This window comes from Crinia signifera, chromosome 7 (genome assembly GCF_055691185.1).
Source record: "Crinia signifera chromosome 7, ASM5569118v1, whole genome shotgun sequence".
NCBI classification, from domain to species: Eukaryota; Metazoa; Chordata; class Amphibia; order Anura; family Myobatrachidae; genus Crinia; species Crinia signifera.
The window spans coordinates 155615255-155630179 of NC_139223.1; the positions used below are offsets into that span (position 1 = coordinate 155615255).

At 44.6% G+C, this 14925-nt stretch overlaps 1 protein-coding gene across 5 annotated transcripts in view; it reads right to left on the bottom strand.

The window, feature by feature from the left end:
* The window catches only part of CACNB4 (calcium voltage-gated channel auxiliary subunit beta 4), a 200352-nt gene that overhangs the window by 21258 nt on the left and 164169 nt on the right, over positions 1-14925 (bottom strand). For 4 of the 5 annotated variants that reach the window (XM_083154041.1, XM_083154040.1, XM_083154039.1 and 1 more), the window contains 7 exons: positions 13271-13393; positions 9327-9457; positions 9076-9152; positions 6215-6234; positions 6050-6130; positions 3390-3448; positions 1171-1280 (listed from right to left, as the gene is read on the bottom strand). In XM_083154041.1, coding sequence (XP_083010167.1) covers positions 1171-1280; positions 3390-3448; positions 6050-6130; positions 6215-6234; positions 9076-9152; positions 9327-9457; positions 13271-13393 — 601 coding nt within the window. The remainder of the gene's footprint in view (positions 1-1170; positions 1281-3389; positions 3449-6049; positions 6131-6214; positions 6235-9075; positions 9153-9326; positions 9458-13270; positions 13394-14925) is intronic. The other variant, XM_083154042.1, reaches the window with a different exon arrangement.

Here is a 14925-nt window from a genome sequence, read left to right on the forward strand (position 1 = left end):
ATTATTTCAAAAACGTTTGGTAACCCCATATATATATAGTAGATATTTACACTATGAGATGTAAAAAAATGCATTATAAGGCAGAGGTGGCCAAAGCGTTGATCATGATTGACTGTGGACGCAATCTGGAGCAGTAGCCAATAAGAATCAGTCCACCAAAGGCCACTGCCACCCGCCCGTATGGCCAATAGGATGTTTTGCATAAACATCCATTCGCAGTCTTGAGTGTGAGGACAAAATCATTTGAGGATCGCCAACCATCAAATGATTTTGCAAGCGCTTGCAGATCTGAGACGGCTTTGTGGTGTCTAAGCACTACGGGTGCCCTGTGGGAGAAGCGGGTGGGCAGGTGACATCCGCTGACTTCAGCTGCCCACCCCCTGAACCTACATCAACGGCGAATTACCATGAGAACACCCGCCCGCACTGTTGTGTGCGAGTGCCCGGCCAATATTCTATGTGCCATGGGTGCTCACAAACAGCGGCTGCACGTGCGCATGTGCAAATGCAAAAAATCGGTCCCCCGTGCGAACACGCGGAGGACCGATTAAATCACAATAACCCACTTTGGTGCAATGTGATTTTTTTTCCTGTGAAGCAATGTGTCTTTTTCTGATTTGCAAGGGTTTTTTCTTTGTTTGTGGGGCAATTTGTATGAATTTGTTCCTATGGTGGCAATGTCTTGAATTTGTTCCTGAGCAGGACAAAATATATATTTTTTTTTCCTGTGGGACAATGTGTTTGATTGTATTCCTATGACAGCAATACAGTACGTTTCTTGTGGCAGCAATGTGTTTCAATTTTTTCCTGTGTGGGGCAATGTGTTTATTGCTGTGTTGACCAATGTGTTATTTTGGGTGAGAGAGGCCCTACACCCCTTGGTGCAAGGCCAGGCCCCCTTTTTTTATACAGTCCATGACCCTCTGTTGTGCTCGTGCCTACGGCATGCACAAATATGCCATCCTATGCCAGCTTTTTAGCTATCAGAATAGATCCCCGACTCCAAAAGTCTGGCCACCCCTGTTACAAGATATTAAACAATATTGCATAAACAAATCAAAGGACGAGTCCATTTTATTAGTCTAATATACTGTATAAGATAAAGTTGCATTGATGACATCATGCTGGCAGAATTTCACCTAAAATATGGAGTAAACCCCAAATTCTTACCCAAACTGGACCTTGTGTTTGAACGTTCGATTATCGCTCTTCTGCTTGGATTATTCAGAACTGATCTCTTGGCAAGAGAAATGTCCGCAGTCACCCTTGTGATGGATATCCTTGACAAAGAGACAAAACAGGAAAACATACCATAATAAAATTAAAAGTATTGAATAAAATTAGTTTTCTTTATAAAAAAAGGCATGCAGATTGCAAAGTAACTGACAGCTCACTGTTCTCTCTCTACCAGTCACTGCACTTTCTCTCATTCTGGAGTGTCACATCCAATTCTGCTCTAAGAGCCCGCTAGAACAGATATACAGTACATGCAGAATATCACTTGGCATCTACAAGAATTTCCTATGAACTCTGTTTCGCTGTTCAAAGACAATGACTATCTGATCAATCTGTGTGTAATTCAGTCTGAGCCACGCTAAATGTTAATTAATTAATAGTGAAGCAGTAATCCCAGTAATCCCCCCCCCCCCCTTTTTTTACAATCACCAATGCAGCAGGCTTTAATAATATTGCTGGCACTTATAACATTTCCTTTGTTTGTTTCTTTATGCTGTTATTAACAGTGCCTGATTAACCAATAGGATGCAGCATAGGGCGCTAGAACAGGAGGGGCACATTGCAGGTGACAGCCAAGGAATAAAATTAAGACCTAACTTATGCTTTTTCGCTATCACTCGTCATTCACTCTATCATTACCGATGTAATGTGGGAGGTAAAGTTATTAAGGTGACTGCCAGATGGCTGTGCCAATGGAACTTACTGACTGTACATTGTGCTACAAAGCCAGCTAGGCAGCCTAAAGCCAAAGTCTACTTCACACACCACAAGCATTAGATCTAACATGCCAGTTGTATAACCTTCCTTACATGCACATGAGCAGTATGAATAGCAAGTTCCTGGACACTCATACACGTGTGTTTAGCACCATTACAAGGGGAGCTACATATTAGCCTAGGGCACCTGGAACCTTTAATCAGACCATGGCTATTAACCTATATAATAAAGCTCTAACACTGCTACTCACTTCTATGGTAGGAATTTAACTGTTCTGCGCACTGGCAGCCACTAGATGGCACTCAACTGAGCAATTTGCTCCATTTGGCTGGCAAAGCTGAGGTGCTGACATTACTGTTACCGGTATTTTGATGGGCTGGTAACTAGTTGGTTCATAATTTTGCACAGTGCCATAAACTACCATGGCACCCACAGTCACGTGGCACATGTTACATGCTGTCCTCCTAGTGCAGAGGTGTTGGAACATCCCCCTGAGCTCTGTCTGCTCTGTGTATTGTTATTACCCTTATCTCCTCCCACCCTGCTGTTACATGATACGCTGATAGCTGTGAGCTTGTGTCTGACTGACAGCCATACTTTGAGTCCTGCAGAGAGATTTGTAAGAGGTTAGCTTTGATGGCTATCTAATGTATTATTAGGAATGCTTAATGGGATATTTACGTAACATAAAAATAAATGTATTACATTTCTTGAAGCCTCAGCCAAAATTTTAAATATTGTATAATTGTACCTACTGTATAGCGTAACCTGTGAATTATAACTACATTTCACGTTAGACAGCAAAAACAAATAGCCGTCAGTAAAAAGATTCACTGTATATAAGGTTGACATGTACAAAAGGCCGCCAGGGTCAAAATTGTCAACATTCAAATAGTCGGAAAAGGTCAACACTGGTTTTTTTTATTTTTTCATTTTTGGGGTGTCATTTTGTATATTTCATCATACGTGACCCCAATAAGTGTACATGTACCCCATCAATGCTCGTTTTGCACACCAAGCTTTGGGAAAGGTGTCCTGCTCCACAGTTGCAGTAGGTTATGATTCCCAAGCAAGACTTGAAAAAAAATCCTTATGTCCACCATTATATCGACCATTTGAACTTGTTGACCTTAGGCACAGTCGACCATTACCTGTTGATTTTTTGACCATGCTGACCTATTGAATGTTGACTATATGGAGTAGATCGATTGACTATCAAACTATACATGGTCTATCCAGTGTCTAGAACTCTTCCCGTTGTGCTACTTTTCTAACGGTCTCCCTGCCCAAATAAAGTGTGTCCTCTTGTGTAACGCTTCATTGTGCTTCACAATGGAATCCATAGAACAATGAAACACCGTAAAACTAAGAACTGTTCGATATACAAATATTATAGAATGAGCCAATGACAGAGGAGCGAGTCTTCTATCCCTCACCTCCCATCAAACCTGTGCTTCAGGAAGTCAAAGAGGGCTTTCTGCATCATGTCGGTCACCTTCCCAAGTGAGAGGAGATTTTCAAGTTGGAGAACAGAGAAAAAAATAGAGAAAGATAAGAAAGAAAGGAAGAAAAAGGAGAGTGAACAGAAAAGACCAAGGTAATCGCCCCTCTGTATGTTCAGCAGCAAGAGTTAAGGACAAGTCATCAGCAAAGTCTTAGTAATCTAATTTTATCGCTTGCTCTTAGAGGAATCAATTATCACCCACAAATGTATTCTTGCATGTTTCTCACTCTCTTTGAAGGAAAATATGCAGAATGCCCCAGTTCTGAGAAACAGCCATCAGCGCTGTGCGATGAGAATCACTTCATAAAACTGTAATGGGAAGACCGGCGCCTCTCCGTTATATCCTCTTCTACTGCGTGCAAACCGGGCTGCATCAGGCCCAAAGCAGGGCAGTAATAAGATGGGGAGGGACTGCGGGTGCGGTAAGTAGCTGAGGGGTAGATGTATAATGAGTCATTATGGGGGTAGTGGTACCAGTGCACGTTATATGCGCTGACACGCTTCCTCCCGGTGGTCTGCAGTGTCCAGAATACATAGACGTTCAATAGGTCTACCCCAAGATGTCAACATGGAATAGATCGACAGGGTCAAAAGGTCAAGATGAAAACGGTAGACGCATGACAAGGTCGACATGAGTTTTTCATGATATTTTTATAACCAGTCTGTTTTTACTTTACCATCCATGTCAGTATAGAGAGAGAATATAATGTAGGGGGGGGGGGGGGGGGTCTGAAGCAAGATGTGCGAAGACGTTACAAGAAATTGGGGGTCCATGTCAACAGTTGTGGACATTGACACCAACAAATAGCAAAAAACTCATGCCGGTCTTTTCATGTGCCAACCTTTTTCCTGTACACAATTTGACCCTGTTGACATTTTGATACTGTCGACCTTTACCCTATCGACCTTTTCACCCTGTCTGCCGACCTTTTGAGGTAGCCCTATTGAGTGTCACTCTATTCAATCTTTCCCCTTATTATGGTTTTTGGAAATAAGGGGATTTCACTATTCAATCCTGGCCATTTTCCCCAGGGAAAGGGCTAGGATTCGCGGCTGCGACTTAACGGCTGTTTCTGCAGAAAAAGACGTGGATTCGCAACTTTGTGCTGCTTAGCAAGCCAACGTGAATCAGGCCCCTGTTGTGATGTAGTATAGTTGTGATGCAGACTACACTTACTAATGTCTTCCCACCCCCTAAATTGTGGCGTCATGCCTTAGTTTTTCCAAACAGAACCCGTCGCTAGCACCGCGCCTTCCATGTCCCTGAAACGGAATCAGTCTCTTAGCGATGGTTCTATGTGAGAGAACAGGTCCTGCGCATCGCAAAGTACTGCAAATCCATACTGTGCAATAATGCGCCCATGTGTAACAGTGCCTGAATGACCCCCACATTGCCTTTGCAGTACAAAGGCTTTGCTGGAGGAGGTTTTAATGGGCCTACATCAACACAAGACTCCTAAAAGAGTCCCTGTCCCACCATAGCTTTAATGGTAAAGATAGAAAAACAGAGACAACAGAGACAATATATAGAAAGGGAACATTTTTGGCTTTCCACCATAGTAAAGTCTAAAATGTGCTACTTTTTAAACCGTATACTGTATTCCACCTCCGACCCATACCAACTAACAGTCCCTAACAAAGTGTTTGGTATCACAGTGCTGCAAGTGTAGTGTGGTCATGTTATAGTTTGGGTGGATCTTGGGATGGGCCCAATTTTGTTCAAATTTAGATCTTTGAAATATTGGGAGTTAAACAGGTCATAAATAATATAGCAAGAAATCACACAATGGCTGAGCGAGGACCCTAAGGCCCTTATTCATGTTCACTCGCTCCCCTGGGCAAAGGGGAGTGTTGTTACACAACTGTGCATGTGCACACAGCAGCGCAGGTGGGGAGACATGGGGCAATGGGCCATGGTCGCACCCATGGGAACACCCAGTGTTTCATGGGCATTCCCATGAAAACACTGAGCCATAGGTGCCGATTTATGTTTTTGCTGGTGGGTGCTCAAGCCAAAAATATAGGGAAGTGGCTTCATGGGAAAGGGGCATGGCCACAAAATAATACTGATTTATATTATGCAGCACAGTTGTCTCCAATGCTCAAACAGTGCAGGTACATAAATGCCCCCACAGTACCTGTGCCAGCGACGAGGGACGGGAAGTGCAGTGGGACATGGGCGAGTGGGCCACTGCTGAGCGGGTGGGTGCTCATCAATTTCCGTGGGTGCTCAGGCCCTCAAGCACCCACAGAGTCGGCACCTATGCACTGAGCATTCCCATGGTACAGTAATGCGGCCATGACATGGGTGCCAGGGGCAGCTGACATCACCGGAAGTCAGCTGCCCGCCCTCTTCAAGGTATAGAAATGATTTAACACACTCACATATGCCCCCTATTGATGGGTCCTGACAGTTCTATTGCCCGAACAAAATATTTTCATTGCAAATGACTATACTGAACTTGCTAAAGTCTTAACAATATTTTCATTCTATTATGGACCTTTGTTTGATATTTGTACCTTTACATTTAATCAACAACATATGTTGATGGATGAGGTGTTTACACCTTCACTTGTAACTCAAGAACGTACCTCATAACCTTTCAGTGACGGACCAACTAATACTACTGGCCGCATGGATGGCACAACATCATAAGGCGGAACATGTTCAGTCTGAAAACACAATAATGTTCTTTTAGGGAATCACACAACTGCCATTCAGAGACCAATCTGTGAGATGTAGTCAAAGCAACTCACCACTTTCTGCTTCTGTTTGGCTGGAATACAAAGAGAATACAGTCAATGACTGCAGAACAAAATCTAATCCTACTCTGATTTGGTGGATTTGTAAATCTGGGGACCAGATTGGTGCGCATGTGTGTGTGTGTGTGTGTGTGTGTGTGTGTGTGTGTGTGTGTGTGTGTGTGTGTGAGAGAGATTATCAGATGGCTACAATTCATAGCTGTCAGACCTCAGCACATGGTTCACAGGTCTGGTGAGTCACTACTGTATGTCGACAATGTGTCCTCACGCGGTACTAATGTAAGATAATTCATTGTACCCGTGTCAGTAGTATAAATTTCAACATGATCCTTTAAAACCGATCCAATCAATAAGTCCTCCAAAAACACACTCAATGCAGGGGCAGTTAGGGTGGACTCCGGATTGTCTGTCCTGAGCCGATGTCTTGGAGCTATAGCTGATATAAAATTTAATTTGAGAAAGTACATCATGGTAACTAATATTTTTCTTTTACTTATTTCCAAATTTGCAAATAAGGTGAGGAATTGAATTGCCTGTGATTCATTTTTTTTTTTTGCAGTAAAATATTTTGATGGAAATTCAATTACCCCCATTTTTTTCTTATGGACATTTTCCATGAAAACACCCAGGGGTTAAGTTTCCAGATCCTTGTGCTTTCAAAATTGCAGACACAAAAACACAGCACTTATCCAGGATTTTGTTATACCTACCTCTGGGTAGGTAAGACAAAGGGGGGTATTCAATATGGGGTTCACGGCTGTCGAGCTTGCTCGACAGCCATGACCCTGTCCTGTTCACGGTCTGCTCGACCAAGAACATGCAGGCGGGATTCAATGTCCCGTCTGCAGTGGGACGAGAAGGGGGCATGGCCGCGAGTTGCGGCTGGGAAGAGGCGAGCTGCGGTTGAGATCTTGTCACTTCCCGGCCGTTCTCGGCAGAACTAGCCCGACTGCTTGTGAAGTCAGGATCATTCTGACGAGCTACCCTGTTCAATGCTGTCGGTGAAGACAGCATTGAATAGGGCCCGGCGGCCATCTCCCCCATCAGGAGATGCTCGCCGGTGATTGCATACCCCCAAAATCTCAGACAGTGTCGGCTATCAAGGATAATTGATTTACCTCCAGGGATCAATTAGCCATGGTAATTTACCATGGCTAATTGAATTCTCCTTTAAAACTGGAGGACCATATTTAGGTTTTAGGAATCCAGATGCTGCTGCAGTGATGAACGGACCCTCATTTATTCAAAAGATTATATCAGAACTAACAACTAATAATAATTTTATTTCAGCAAAAAATGTGTTTACCATTACCACCTCATAAAGTAAAGAAGATATTAGATTCATTTGTTTTTAAGACATTTTATTTCCCGGCCAAAAATCTGATATCATTTTTCAGTTTTGCTTAAAAATTTTTATTGTGGTCAATTGCACTGAATGAGGACAGAAAGTCTTTCTGGGCCAAAGCTGATTGGATGTGAATGGATGTGAATGGAGAACATTATTCATCCTCGGTCTCACATTCATTTATATGAAGCTCTCATTGAAAACGATCCCATTGCTGTCTATGTAAATATTTTATCTTACCCTGTTTACCCGCATTCTATTTTTCAATCTCATGTCTTATTTAGCTATGTTGCTTTTCCTAGTCGAGGCCCTTCCTGGCCTTTGTCTAAATGTAGTCTTGTAAGCTTACTGGCGCTGTCTGAGTGCGGAGAGAAGAGCCGGTGAATGTTCTTTCGGTTACATACAAGTCCTGCACTCTTAGCACAATCACCTCAGCAGTGATTTTGATGTCAGTGCTTCTAATATTAGAACACAACTCCCCAGACCCATTATGTGCGTTGACAGGCTTCTGAAGATAACTGATTTTCCCACATCACAAGCTTAAGCCATGTCATTATTCAGTGGATACTTCACCTTGCAACCCTGATTATACACACAAATAACCCCCTCATTCTTATGTATTCAAATGAACCAAATGGCAATCTTGCAGCCTCTATAACAAGTTGGAAATTCCATAGTAATCATTATGCTTTGATAAATATGAGCAACAAAGGTAAGTAGGGCATATTTGTATACTAACCCAGAATGTCTGGGAGAGTAGTGCAGTGGACGGGGCAGAGGTGCCACAAGGGGGGTGCAGTCTGCACCTGAGTATCACCCGTCCAGGGGGTGACACCAAAATGCCATCTGTTTTGCTAGGGGGATAGGTGCTGCGCTGTGACATTCTTGTACAATGAATGGCTTCTGTTACTGAAGAGCTGTCAGTGCAGTCAGAGTCTCTAGGAGCAGCCCAGCATCTCCACTGTGAATGCTGCACATGTCCCCAAAGTGATGTAATGGGGGCTACCCGGAAGGCCACACCCTAGGATTATAATAAATTCTGGCTACCCATGAGACCACACCCCTTTCAAATGAGATTGCACCCCCTCTTCGGGGGCATATGAGGGGGAAATGTTTACCATACAAGGTGTCACTGACCTCAATGCTATCTCTAGATGAGGGCTTAATGACAAATTGTGCTGCACAGTGCTAATTGCGGCAGTGTTGATTGCACATAGTGGGGAATGCCGTTCAATTCACTAGCAACTAGTGACCTCACTGAGCCACAGAGTGATGTCATCCATCTCTAGTGACTGCATGACCTTAAAATCTTGTTCACAGAAAACTTTATTGACAATAAAATTGCCATATGGTCTGTTATGAGGAGAATAACATGGTGGTATGGACAATAAGTGGACGTTAAACATGATACACAGTTTGGTTTATTACATCGTTGCTAAGATGAAATGTTTGTTTACCAATCACACAAATCATCAAAGCAAATCCCAGTGCATGTTCCAGAGAATCTCACCGGCAGAAGGTGGGGTTGCTCGAAATGTCCCCGATACCATTTCCCCAAGACTTGAAGAAGAAGTACCACTTGATTTACTGTTTAATGAAATAATTGCAATAAGTAAATTAGTCAAGCAAAAAGTGTAGCACAGTTCTAATTAACGACAGAAAAATGATTGGTTCCAACTAATATGGCTGAGGCAACTGTTCCCCCCAGAAATAAATACAGTGGGCACCTTACTTCCAGTTGTAAATGTGACTATTTCTTACCCTCCGTGAAAACGTCCCCTCTTCTGTTCTTGCTGAATTCGAATATTCTCCAACCTCAGAGGGCTTGGGATGAAGCCAACCTCACAGCCTTCTTTAACCAACCTCCCGATCCACCAATCATTATTGAATTTCTGGATGGAAAATATTGGGTTTATTTTTTGTAATGTTTTTATATTTCTATCAAACTGCTGTTAAAGCAAGTTACCACATAATAAAAACCACAGAGGAAATCCATCATTGACCCCATTCTCACTGTCTATCCCATATGCTCTATCTTCACTAACAGCCACCCCTATCATCCACCTATGGTATAACTTACCGACAGTCAGGATTCCAACATTGGAATCCCAACTGTCAGGAGCCCGATAAGGGGGGCAAGTGCATTCAAGCACATTGCAGGCTCTCTGTGCTCTCCATGCTGTGGGCTAGTTGGGAGCTGGTAAGGGGGTTGTGGACCCCCACGAGGGAAGTTAACCCATGTAAGTCGGGATTTCGATGTCGGAGAAACGACTGTTGGAATCCCGACTATCTGTGACTCGTCTGACACCCCATCCACCTAAAGTAGTGATGGCCAAAAGGTGGCCGTCATTTGCTACTTTTTAACGTTATACACAGGAGATATGTTTATTATAGTGTGATTTTTTGGTACTCTTTACCTAGAACGGCGCCCGTCGCGGGCATCGCGGGTACATTTATGTGCGGCCGCGACGCGACCGACGCGATGCCCGCGATTTCCCATTGAAACCCATGTTAAACATGGAAATCGTGTCGGTCGCGTCGCGGCCGCACATAAATGTACCCGCGATGCCCGCGACGCGATGCTCCCGATTTCCCATAGGAATCAATGTTAAAAGGCGCGATGGACCCGATTTTACTGTTAAATGGCTCAATCCACCCGATTTGGCCATAGGAATCAATGTTAAATGGGCCACAGAGCCCATTAACCCTTAAATGCCCCCCCAAATTTTTAACGCCACCCCACGATCCACGCCAACCCGAAGCGTGGCGAGCGCAGCGAGCCCGCGAGGGGCGGCGGTACGCGTCCTCCGACCTTTTCATGCCCTACTATCCACTAGGGCGTGGTGTGAGAATATAATAGTGTGGCGAGCGCAGCGAGCCACCGAGCCCGAAGCGTGGCGAGCGGACGCGGATACCTTCACAGTTATGCGCGTCCCCTCGCGGGCTTCACAGGTGTCCGTGGCGACGCGGACACCTGTGAAGCCCGCGAGGGGACGCGTCTACCTGTGAAGGTATCCGCGTCCCCTCGCGGGGCTCGCTGCGCTCGCCACGCTTCGGGCACGGTGGCTCGCTGCGCTCGCCACACTATTATATTCTCACACCACGCCCTAGTGGATAGTAGGGCATGAAAAGGTCGGAGGACGCGTACCGCCGCCCCTCGCGGGCTCGCTGCGCTCGCCACGCTTCGGGTTGGCGTGGATCGTGGGGTGGCGTTAAAAATTTGGGGGGCCATTTAAGGGTTCATTTGGCCTATTTGGCCCCAAATCGGGTCCATTGAGGCATTTAATAGTAAAATCGCGGTCAATCTGCCGTTTTAACATTGTTCCCTATGGGAAAATCGCGGTGATCGCGGTGATCGCGGTCATCGCGGCCATCGCGGCCATTCCGATTTACCCGCGATGCCCGCGATGACCGCGATCACCGCGATTTTTACCCCCGACGCCCGCGATTTCAATCGCGGGCGCCGTTCTAGGTGAAGAGTACCGATTTTTTTTTCCCCCTCCATCATAGTTTTCTATGGCTGTTGGACTAGTTAACAAGCTCTGAGAAGCTTAGATCTTTTGAGATTGACTCTGATTGCTAATGATAGCTGAAGGTTTGTTAGGGTATATTCGATAAGGTCAGCCATAGAGGGATTAGAATCCAGGTTCACATCGATAACAAAAGCTGGGGTTTCTTGGTAACATGCCCCCAACAAGCATCTCTTACAGCTGCATATAGCTGTCATAAGAGATTATAATTAATGTGGTAAAATTGCCATTCATGTTAAATATGCCACTAAATTCTAATGTTGAGAATAATAGCTAAGGTGCACACCACATGGAGGTTGACAGTGGCCCTTATTCCGATCTGATCGCAGTACAAATTTGTTCTCAAAATGGGCAAAACAATGTGCAATGCAGGTGGGGCAGATGTAACACGTGCAGAGAGAGTTAGATTTGGGTGGGGTGTGTTGAAACTGAAATCTAAATTGGAGTTTAAAAAGAATGCAGCCAGTATTTACCCTGCACAGAAATAAAATAACTCACACAAATCTAACTCTTCCTGCACATGTTACATCTGCCCCACCTGCAGTGCACATGGCTTTGCCCATTTTGAGAACGAATTTGTACTGCGATCAGATCTGATTAAGGGCCTTAATGTATAGGCAGACACTCAATAAGTCAACACCAAAAGGACATGGTCAACTTTGACAAAATGTCGAAATGCACTTTGTCAACATTGACAAAGGTAGACACAATCAAAAGGTCAATGTGGGAGTGGTTGACGCATGAAAAGGTCGACATGAGTTTTTCACTTTTTTTTTTCATTTTTAGACTTACTTCAACATCCACATGGACACCAGTTGGCCTGGAGCATGGAGAGCGAAGCGAACCATGCAAGGAATCCCCGCAAGACTAATTGTGGCAGTGTCGTCATTGACCCAAAACAATTGAAAACCTCATGTCGACCTTTTATGTGTCAACTTTTTCCATTTCGACCTTGTCCTTTATGACCTTTTGTTGTTGACCTATTGACTGTCAACCAAAAGGCCAAAAGTCATACTCAGTATTTATGGGGAAAGACTGAAGCAGTGCACATAGGGGGATGCAGTTACAATCCCGGTGGTCGGGATCCCGGCGTTCAGAATCCCGACGCAGGAATCCCGACCGCCGAAATGCCGACACTTTCTCCCTCCGTGGGTGTCCACGACACCCCTGGAGGGAGAATAAATTAGTGTGCCGAGCGTAGCGAGGCACCGGGCCCGCTGCGTGGCGAGTGCAGCGAGCCCGCAAGGGGGGGCGATCCACGTCCCCCCCTTGTCGGCATTTTGGCTGTCGGGATTCCGGCGTCGGGATTCTGAACACCGGGATCCCGACCGCCGGGATTCAATACTGAATCCCACATAGGTGTCTATCCTTCACTAATACTAATATGCAACAGAAGCTGCTGCGCTATATAAGAAACTGTTAATAAATAATACTGAATCATGTGATTCTCACCCTGAATATTGTAACCCTAGTCACCATTGGGGTCTTTATAATGGGTGAGGGATATGCGGTGCAGACAGGTCCCCAGAGTCCAGGAGGGCCCACACTGCACACCATGCACCCATAACTATTCTACTTTGGCCGACCATGCAGAGCTGCTGAAAATCACTGTGGAAATGGTGTGGTGGCCATTTTCTAAGTGATCTGTACATGTGCAATAAAGAAGTCACTGGGAATGTACCATGGGCACCATCTTTCTGGAGACCTGCACATGAGCAGTAGAGTCTACTGCATTACCAGAGACAATGGGCTTGCACGAAGCTCCCTTAAACCACCTCTGCTAGTTATCCTTCCCTTTGTACCTCATATCTCATATGTTTCTAGTATTCTGTCATGCAGCCTTCACGTTCATACTGGACCTGCCTACAATATGGCTGCTTCTGTCGTGTTTAGGAGACATAGTTTAACTTAAAATCCACCCAGTGAAAACAGAACACTATTGACAACTGTTTTCCATACACATTAAAATCACAGTCTTATCGGCCTTCAAGTAGATCACCTCTATGTCTAATATATGGCTGATGAAGTCTTTTGTTCTGAAAAGGTTAATCAAATCCATTCTTCTGGGACCTGGCAGCTGGTCAGTTTTCCTCTTAGCCTTAACAAGCTGCGGTCTGACCGCTGATGTTTTATTAGCTAGTGACAGGTGGCAAGAGAAATCCATCCCAGATTTACCTCTTTAATGTGTAAAAAGTCCTTGGCATCAAAAGAAATGGCAGTGCTTGGCACCGGTACATCTTCATCGAGAGCCCCGCAGTAACTCACGTTCGTCTTTACAGCAAATGCCACTGGCTTAGTCTAAAGACACATATACCCGTCGTAAGTAGAGAGCAATATCTGCATCAATCTAACACAGTAATCATATAACTCTTATTAAATAGCAAATATTGATTAAGCCAACTCCATATAAAGTATGCAGCCAAGTAATTAGCACCAAGCTAGACAAGCGTCTGTGGAGTTATGTTACAGTGTATGTATTGTGTTGTAGCCTGTGACAAGCCGAATGCAACCATCTTTGTTGGTCACGATGCATATGGCAAATTTAAGCACTGTTACTGGTGGATAGCTCCAGGCATCTGCCAATCAGCTTGCTGCGCACACTTCCACTCTACCTAGAATTGTGGGGCCCTAGGCAGCTGCCCCATGTGCTAATACATTAAGATGACCATGGTCTTATGGGGAGATGTACCAAGTTTGGGAGAGAGATAATGTGGAGATGGTGGCGCTAAAGGGGAGAAAGAGCAATAATTCTTTACTCAGGCCTGTTTAAGGGGCCATGCATGGGTCCGACCCCTTCGCCACTCACGTAACAGGAAGAGGTGCGTGTGATACTTAACCCATTGAGTGCCAAGTGAATTTGTCAAAATAGGTGTGACGATTGCCAAGCAAACATTAATGTTCATCATAACGACCTGTAATGTTGTATATTACCTTATATAGGAAATATCATCTTTCTTTGTACACAACATTTTTTATTTGAATTTATATAACAAATGTGAGCGACGCTGGCATTTTTTTATCAGATACTTTGCACATCTCTTAAAGAGATGTTGGCACTCAAAGGGTTAAGGGAGGGAGAAAGAGGTGACTGCTGCTACAGTCCAGCATTTGACACCCCACTCTCCACCAATCTGCCTCTAGCTAACCACCAACCAACGCCTACCCTGTACGCTTTGCAGGCATGGACACAGTGAAATGTTTTACATTTTTGCACAGATGGGGCCTGGCCACACCTCCCCAGTGAGGCTGACAGCTTTGCCAGACTCTGGTACTGTGAGGGGCCCAGTACTGGGGTCTGGCAAAGCTCTCAGCGACCCTGCCCAATGCAACCGATAATCATCCTACTGTTATTGTCAAGACTGTGCTAGATAAATATACAGTATATTTCCCGGTAAGCATGATGCTCCACTAGCAGTGTGATAACGCCTGGCAGTAAAGTAATAGTGATACTGTGTGTTTCGCTTTTCTGCAAACCTCTTTACCAGTAAGGGATTTTTTTATTAAATGTCCCTGATAGTTTCTGGGGTCCCTTTGCTGCTAGTGGTAAATATGGCCCTTATTCTGGTTCACTCACAAAAGCCAAATTCCTTCTCAAATGGACAAAACCATGTGCACTGCAGGTGGGGCAGATGTAACATGTGCAGAGAGAGTTAGATTTGGGTGGGGTTTTACTTCAAAGTGAGTTCTATATTGCAGTGTAAAAATAAAGCAGCCAGTATTTTCCCTGCACAGAAACAAAATAACTCACCCAAATCTAATTCTCTATGCACATGTTACATCTGCCCCACCTGCAGTGTGCACATGGTTTTGTCCGTTTGAGAAGGAATTTG